At 41.7% G+C, this 9,066-nt stretch overlaps 1 protein-coding gene across 1 annotated transcript in view; it reads left to right on the top strand.

Moving 5' to 3' along the window:
• Nucleotides 1-1,728: 1,728 nt before the first annotated feature.
• Nucleotides 1,729-9,066, top strand: part of PPT1 (palmitoyl-protein thioesterase 1) — a 34,615-nt gene continuing 27,277 nt past the window's right edge. The window contains exons 1-4 of the mRNA XM_006886502.1: nt 1,729-1,852; nt 7,090-7,199; nt 7,424-7,551; nt 8,395-8,465. Coding sequence (XP_006886564.1) covers nt 1,729-1,852; nt 7,090-7,199; nt 7,424-7,551; nt 8,395-8,465 — 433 coding nt within the window. The remainder of the gene's footprint in view (nt 1,853-7,089; nt 7,200-7,423; nt 7,552-8,394; nt 8,466-9,066) is intronic.

Below are 9,066 nucleotides of genomic sequence, written 5' to 3'. Positions count from 1 at the left end.
TGAACCCTGCCCTATCTAACGGTCTTTGGCACACCTACTCTTATTATCCCAGTTATTGTGTCAATCCATCTCATCCAGGGTCTTCCTCTTCTGGGCTGTCCCTAAACCGTTGAAATTTGATATCTGTCTCCAAGACTGTTCCCTCCTGGGCACATGTCCAAAGTATGTGAAATAGAATCTCAAAATTCTTGCCTCCGAGGAGCATCTTGGTTTCACCACCTCAGGACAGATTTGTTAGTTTTCTTTGAAGTCTATGTCATGCTCAATGTTCTCCTCCAGCACCACAAGTCAAAAGCATCAATTCTTCTTCTGTCATCCTTGGTCATTGTCCAGTTCTCTGATGCATAGCAAATAATTGTGAAGATCATAACCTAGAGAAGGTACACCTACATCCTTGCTTTTTAGCACTCAGGAGAGATCCCTGACAGCAGATTTTCCTAATGCAATTCACCTTTTCATTTCCTAACCACTGATGCCAAGAGTGTTGATAGTGGAACCAAGCAAACAAAAATTGTTAACAATCTCAATCCCTTCTCCATCTATCATAATGCTGCCAATTGGCCCAGTAGTGAGAATCTTTATTTTATTGATGTTGAGCTTCAATTCATATTGCAAACTACAGTCCTTGACCCTCTGCAGCAAATGCTTAGGGCCCTAAGTTTCAGCTAGCAAGGTTGTGTCATCTGCATAATTCAGGTTGTTCATGAGTCTTCCTCCAATTCTGATACCACATTCCTCCTTTTAATATACTTGATTCCATTGTTGCCCAGTGGCAACAATGACTTGAGTCATTGTGTCCATCCATCTCATTGAAGGTTTTCCAACAGCCTTGGAAGTTGTGGGAGACAAGACTACTCTGTCTTAAGGTGTCACTATTATTTGGATTCTATGGAATTGTAGTGGGTTAGGTTGGGATTTTAGTACCTTAGCTGGTGCTAGTCCTTTTATCTCTATCTCTTTCATCACTACCAGTTTAAGTTTCATAACAAATACCACACCCAGCTATTATCCTTCCTCTTCCATTACTAGTAGATAATTTAGTCCTTCCTGCCTTTCTTTTTTCCATATTTTTTCTTCCCAAGGCAAGACAGTGCAGTGATAAAAAACAATAACTATAAACCCAGCTCAACCGCCAGTTCTGTGACCTTGGACACCTCGTCTAAAGTCTCAGTAGCTCAATGTTATTACCTTTAAAACGGGGAGTTGTGCGTTGTTATGAAGATTGAATTGGTAACCTATTAAAACGATGATTACATTGGAACAGATTAGGGGAAGAACTGTCTGAAAGGAATATATGATTAGGTATTACAGGTATGGCAACAACCTGAGAGAAGAGGTGCATTGCAAAATGAACTGGGACACAGGGAAGGGATGCATAGGGAAGAAATGTACAACAACAAATCAATTAAAAAAAAATACAGTGATGCCTGCTACGCAACAAATGCTGAACAAATGTCAGCGTTTGTCTCGATTAAGCATTCCTGTTTCTGCAATTAGGTCACCGCGACAGCCGTGGGCTGGCAGAGCGCAGAATCCCCAGACGAGAGCATGGCGGGCGGGGGCGTGGCCACCCCGAGCGAGCTGGAGCCCGCGCGCCCCCGCGCCCCCGCCCGGCTGCGCGCAGAGACCGAGGGAGCCCACGGCTCGTCCCCGCCCCCGCCCCGGCCTCAGCGGCGCGCGCTCCCCGGCGTCCCACGGTAGCACTCATGTGATTAAGTCAAAGCCAACATGGCTACGCCGGGCTCTCTGATCCTCTTGACTGTGGCTCTCCTCCCCGCAGACTGCTATGCCTGGGCTCTGGGACATCTCGGCCCGCCCACACCGCTGCCGCTGGTGATCTGGCATGGGATGGGTAAGTGAGAGGAGAAACAGAGTTTTACGACTTTGTCTCCCTTTTCCAGCCTTGGTGTCGCGTCTGTAATATGTAGGTGGAGAGGGTGAGGACAGGGGTTGGTGCAGCGCCCGACTGGCCCAAGGTTTTCGGATTGGACTTGGAAAGGTAGTAGGAAACGGGAGCTTTCTTTAGGCGAGGGCTCATAGTGCGTTGCGATTTATGCTGGTAGGTTAACATACTGCGGAGATGAATCTTCGCAAGTTGGGCTGCAGGATTCAGCAGCATCCTGCACTTGGTCACGTAATCTAGGCGCCGACACCAGGACCACACTTCCAGTCTTTTATTTTTTCATGCATTTAACCAAGACTTAGTTAGACACCAAAAATACATCCACTCACTTAACGTAGAACTATTGAGCATTTATCTACTATGTGCTGAGGATACAGCAATAAATTAATGACTTAATTCCTTGTGCTTTACTTCCCAGAGACACACTTAAATAAGTGTACACGTGAATAAGAAACGTGTGTGATAAATGCAAAGGGCTCTGGTGGCATAGTCCGTAGGATGTTGTGCTGCTTACCAAAAGGGCTCTCTGTCTTCAGTAGTTTGAAAACATCAGTTGCTCTAGGGAGAAAGATGGGCATTCTCCTCCTATTAAAATTTACAGCCTTGAAAAACTGATGGAGGGTCAGTATGAGTTGGAGCGACTCCACTGCAGTGAGTTTTGAGTGGTAAGAGGAGTGAAGGAAAATAAAGTAGAAAGAGGAATATAGATGTGGAGGTGGGAGCTTGCTTGCATTTTTATAGAGCAGTACTTGAAGAGGAGACATCAGGCACTGTGGCATTTGGACAAGAACAAACTGGGAGGAGGGTAGAGAGAATAGTGCAACAATGAATGAGTGGAAGCCCAAAATCTCTGTAAATGTTTATGAAAATTAATAAAATATAATTATAGAAAAAAAAAAAAGAAGAGGAGACATCATGCTTGGGAGGGTGGAGGGACAGCGAAGACCCTCGATGAGGTGGGTTGATTCAATGACTGGGGTAATGGCGATAGGCATATCAGAGACAACAAGACTGACACAGGATGGAGCAGGGCTTAGGGCTGTTGTGCATAGGGTCGCAATGAGCACAGGCGACTCCATGGCATATAACAACAATAGGAAAGGTTTTGAGAAAGTGACATTAGAGCAAAACCCTCAGGTGAGTAAGAGCTATGTTTTGTGTCTATGTAGTAGATCAAATAGCAAATGCCTGGACCTTGGGGAGGGAGTATGTGTGCTGTATTCAAGGAGCAGCATTCAGCTCTGTGTGGCTAGAACTGAATGAATAGGAAGAGAACACCTGTAGCTAGATAGCAGGAGGGATCAGATGTTGTTGAGTCTACTAAGTCTAATACATGGATTTTGGCTAGGCTGAGATGAGAAGCCATTGGGTAATCTTTTTTTAAATTTTTTTTTTTTTTATTTAAGAAGCCATTGGGTAATCTTGAGCTGATTAGTGGTATGATCTGACATATTTTAAAAGGATTGCTGCGTTGAGAATAGATTATAGTGGGACAGTTGCAGGATGACAAACTAGAAAGCTTTTGAGCTTTCTAATCTACAGAAGGTTCAGAGCAGATTCGAATAGTGTATTAACAGCAGAAGTGTTAGTAACAACAAAACAACGCATTGCAGTCAAGGTGAAATTGTCTCCTAGCTCATCTTCCAGTAGGTTTTTAGAGGCTGTAAATCGCATGGGTGCAGTGTCCATCTTTCTCTCACAGAGCAGCTGGTGGATTTGAACCATCTGTCTCCTTCCCAATAGGCCATTACAGCTCACTTACAGATTAAATGAGAAAGAAAAAAAGAAGTCAAAGATGACTCTGTAGGTTTTGGCCTGAAAAACTAGAAGGATAGAATTGTCCTTCTCTAAGGTGAGGAAGCCTCAGGTAAGCAAGTTGGGAAATTAAAAAAGATCAAGAGTCTTATTTTAGACTTACTACGATTAAAAGGCTTTTGGTCACCAGTCTGGGGCTATTTCTAAGCTGGGAAGATGTGTGGAATGGCTGGATTCTGCGAAGGTGTGTTTTCTGGTTTGGGGTTGAGACTGGGATGTGGCTCTTGCTTGCTCTTGCTAGGGTATGAGCTGATTGGATTTGGCCTCATATTTAAAAAGTCTTTTGGCCACTAGTCTTGGGCCTGGTTTTTGTGGATCTCCTGTATAAAACAAAGTGGGAAGCAGGAGTGGTATCCACTTCCAAAAAAGCTTGCCTCCAGAAACTCTGAGTTTGGAGAAAAGATGAAAAGTTTGTGTTCAAGACTTTCATTCATAGGGTCACTGTGGGTCGTCTATGACTCTGCAGTACTTAACAACAACAAGAAGATTGAAGTATTTCATCAGCTCTCCAGAAGATGTTTTATAAGGACCTGGAGTATGGCATCTAGAATAGAGTTACAGCTTGGAAATTTTAACTGAGAACCTTTGAGATGGATAGTGTTTAATCACTGGATGAGATTACCTAAGGAGTGAATGAGCACAAAAGAAGTTTAAGCACTGAACCCTGAGTAATTCCAGCATTTGGAGGTTGAGGAGATAAGGAACTAACCAAGGAAACAGTGAATATGGAGGAAAGCCAGAACAGTGCCCTGGAAGCCAAGTGAAGAAAATACTTCATTAAGGGAGAATTCAACTGTATCTATTCTTGTAGATAAGTCAAGTACGGTAAGGGCTGAGAATTGATTGTTTGGTTTAGAATATGACAGTCATTAATGATTCTGACAAGAATGGTTTTGTCAGAGTAATGAGAGTGAGAACCTGAATGGAATGAGAAGAAGAAAAATGTTCAGAAAGGATGTGAGTTAGCATTATAGAAAATTCTTTCAAGCTCTGTGCCAGATCTTAACAGGGAGTTTATAAGATGATACAAGATAAAAATGCTCTGTGTCTCCCAGAGCTCACAATCCTTGGGGAAGGCAGTTAAGCAATCAGTAATCACAATTTAATATGGTTAATGTTATGAGAGAAGTAAAGAGCACTTCGGTGGTGAGAGAGGTATTGGTGATGGTGGTAGTTGCTCTAATATGTGATGATCTTATGTGCAATAGAAAGAAATGTTACCTAATCCTATGACATCTCCATGATCTTTGGATATTTGAGGCCCTTAACTTTTCCTTCTTTGGAAACTGGCACTTCCTCTCAGGTCAGAACTGGAATGATTAAGTTAAAAATGGGACATTTTCTGCTTCTCCTCTGTGGTTAGTCAGACGAATTCTGAAACTTAGTTCTCCTTGATACGAGAAGAGAAACAAGAGTAGGTGGAGGCAAGCGAGGCAGCTAGAGTGCAAACTTTAAGGATCTGTTCACTTGTAAATTTGTGCAAGTCAGTACTTGCAAAAGCCGGACAGTAAGTGCTTCCCTAAATTTTGTCCCATCGTCACCACAGTTGCTGTACACGGGTCCTGCAGAATAGCCAGGTTCCGTAGGTAGCTCTTTTGAATTTTATCCCCAGGTGTTCTATTTAATAAGTGAACTGTGCTTAGTTTTCAACTCTTATTTGCTTAGTGAGCTTCTTTGAAGTTTTTTATTGCTTTATAACCCTGTCCTTTAAAAGCAAATTGTTACCTTTTTTGGTTTGTTTTTTTCATTTTTTAGAATTTTTTTCATTGTTGAACATTTTCTTCTTTCTTCCCCACCCGTCTCCCAACCCACCTCATAATGTACCTCTTGTTCCAGATTGTTTTTTAATTTTGAAAGATGGCATCAACATCCATGTTCTCTCTAGATTTTAACAGAGGACAAAGAAGTATTTTGTTTTAAAAAGTCTTACCTTGAAAACAGAACTGACAAAAGGGACCAAACTTTTCACCTGACATTTTCTGCTGAATCTGTGCTCTGCTTTTTTCTTACTGTTGTGAAGATATATATAAAATACCATTTGCCAATTCAACAGCTTTCACATATGTGATTTAGTGATAGCAATTACAGCTATTCCACACTTACTGACTTTCTAGTTACCCAGCATTTTATACTTAGGACAATAGTAACTAACAATCTTCAATCTGACTGGTTTGTGCTTTAATCTAGCAGTAAGGAATGATAAGGCATAGGGTAGTAAGGGCCGGTTATGATGTTAATAGTTGTGTGTCTGCTTGGCTGGGCCATGATTTGGAATTGTGTAATGATATAACTCACTGCTATTGAGACAGTTCTGATTCGCACTGACCCTTTATTAAGTTTCTGAGGCTGTAAATCTTAATTGGAAGAGACGGCCTACCTTTCTGTCAGAGTAGTTGGTGAAACTGAACTGCCAACCTTTTGGTTACCCGATAGGTTACATAACACTGCCAGGGCATCTTAGGTAATCATTTTGTGGTTTTGTGGTTTGAGATAGTCATTCTCCATTTTCACATAACACCAATTTCTAATAATGACCTGGTCTTTGGAATCTAACCACCTTGATAAATGAGGTTGTTAGGTGTCTTGAGTTGACTGTGAATCAGCAACCCTGTGAACAACAGATCTGAACCTTGCCCTGTCCTGTAGCATCCTCACAAGCTCTGCTATTCTCAGGCCCATTGATGTATTCTTTGTCTCAGTCCATCTTGGGGAGAGCCTTCCTCTCTTCCACTGTTCTACTTTTGTACATGATGCCTTTTTCCAAGAACTGGCTCCTCCTGATAACATGCCCAAAGCATGTGAGAGGAAGTGTCATCATCCTTGCTTCTAAGGAACTCCCTGGTTGCACTTCCTCCAAGACAGAGTTTGTCATTTTTTTTGCAGCCTGTGGAGTATCCAGTATTTTTTGCCAACTCCACAATCCAAAGTCATTGATTTTACTTTGTATTATGTGCCTTCGATTTGGAACCGACACATAGATGATCCTCCAGTGGGTTTTTAGAGGCAGTAAATTGCACAGGAAGAGATTGATTGCTCATCTTTCTCGTGCAGAGCAGCTGGTGGATCCAAAATACTTGCCTTTGGGTTGACAGTACAACTCTTTACCAGCAGGCCACCAGAGTTCCTTTGATTCTGCTTTAGTCTTCCTTAATCAGTGGGTGCAAATTAATTGTATTGTGCAACATCACCCCTAATTGTTTTTCCCAACCTCATACACAGAAGCTCATTAGTATCTAAACAACAGTTCTTCCTTTCTTTCCTCCCTCCCACTTCTGGTGATCACTAATGAAACCTTAGTCGCTGTGCCTTTGCTTAGTTTCATGCAAATAATGTTTGGAGTCATGGATTTCTAACCGTTTTCTGTTCACTAGGAGACAGCTGTTGTAACCCCATGAGCATGGGTGCTATAAAAAAAATGGTTGAGGAGAAAATACCTGGAATTTATGTCTTATCTTTGGAGATTGGGAAGACGCTGAGAGAGGTAAGGCCTTTCACAGTGTTTCTTTGAAGGTTTACTAGCTAACTACATACAACATATCATTAAAATGCTTTGCTCTGTATTTTTGGCAGCAGTCTTAGCAGTGATCCCTTTACTCTTGAGTGGCTTGTGTGAGGATTTCTATCTAAACAAGTTTCGCTTCTTAGAGAAGAGATGTTAGTGATTTTTCAGCTTTAACCTTTCATGTCTCTGTAACCCTCTTTAAGGACATGCAGAACAGCTTCTTCTTGAATGTCAATTCTCAAGTATCTACAGTGTGTCAGACTCTTGCCAAAGATCCCAAGTTGCAACAAGGCTACAATGCTATGGGATTTTCCCAGGGAGGCCAGTTTCTGTAAGTTCCTTTCTATTGCATTTATACCATATATAGAAGGGATATCTTTTTCTTTTATGAGAGAGCTGTAGTAGCCTAGTGGTAAGAAGCAGTGCTGCAATCCTGAAGGCACTGGGTTCAAATCCATACCAGCTCCTATGGAGGAGATGCTGGAGGATCAGCTATGGGTTGGTCTGACTCAATGGAACTCAGCAACAACATTCATGCACAGAGATTCACTTCTTTAATTCTTTTTTTTTTTTTTTTTACTGTAGAAATCCTTTATTAGCATTTAAATGGCAGCAGCTGTGGAATCGAAAAGCATAGTTAAAAGAGCCGCCTCTGCATTTTGAACTTAAAAGATTTTACACAAAACGTTATTTGCCAGTTTCTAAAATTTCAACAGCCTGGGCTGCCCTCTCTTCCCACAACCCTTTCTCCTCTCCCCACTTTTTCCCCCTTTCCTCTTCTTCCACACTGATTAAATCTGTAAAGGACGCGGTCTCCATGCACTTAGTTAATACTAAAGGCAAGAATTGACCGGATCCATTTGACAACACAAAGATGCTCTCCCCTCAAACTGTGCATGCCACTTCTTTAATTCTATTGAGATCTTTACTTATCTTGGAAGACTAACCATTTAAAAATATGTCTATGTGAAATCCTTTATGGAGTTTCATTTCTTCCCTCTGAAAGACTTTAAGATTTGTGTTTGGCCAGATCAGAAGATAATACTGAATAATGTTTTCTGCCTTGGGGGAACCACTGAAGATTGACTGGCTTTATCTCTAGAGCTGATGTTGATGATACTTTTCTTTCTATCTGATAGTTGGAGCTGATAACCCTCTTTTTTTATTTTTCTAGGAGGGCAGTGGCTCAGAGATGCCCTTCACCTCCCATGAACACTCTCATCTCTGTTGGGGGACAGCAACAAGGTAACTTTGATCTCTTTGCCTCCTTTTTCTTCTGTTCTAATTCATATGACCGTAAACACACCCCTCCCCAGAACTCTTAGCACAAGAAGTCAGACATTCTTAAAAATATAGTCAGACATTTTTAAAGAAAATACACTGTTTCTCCACTTTATGATGATCAAACTAGCCAGCAGTGATGAAGAAATAGGGAGAGATTTAGGATTCAGAGACTGAATCATGGGTGGTACGTTAGGTAGCCTTCTATTTCCTCTTCAGTTTAATTGATAGTATTTTATGTGGTGAAAATGAGGAAAGCTGTGTGACAAGTGGTGATTGAGGAGTCAGGAAAATCTAATGACATTTTCTCTTCCCTGACATCGACAATGTCCTTTTTAAGTTTTTTTAAATTATTTTTTTAAAATCCTTAAAGTGTGCAATTTGAATCCACTAGATTCTCCACTGGAGAAGGAGGGGCACACTCCTCCTGTGCCAGTCAAATCCAATTCCACAGTACACCATATTAAAAATCAACAAATAGGGGAGCTCTGGTGGCCTAGTGGCAAGGAGCTGCAACTACAATCCCAGAGGCACACAGTTCGAATCCACCAGATGCTCTGCCGGG

The sequence above is a fragment of the Elephantulus edwardii genome, unplaced genomic scaffold (assembly GCF_000299155.1).
Source record: "Elephantulus edwardii isolate Elephantulus edwardi_28Jun2011 unplaced genomic scaffold, EleEdw1.0 scaffold00049, whole genome shotgun sequence".
Classification (NCBI taxonomy): Eukaryota; Metazoa; Chordata; class Mammalia; order Macroscelidea; family Macroscelididae; genus Elephantulus; species Elephantulus edwardii.
The sequence above is the reverse complement of the archived record's forward strand: the minus strand, read 5'-3'. Positions and strand labels throughout refer to the sequence as shown.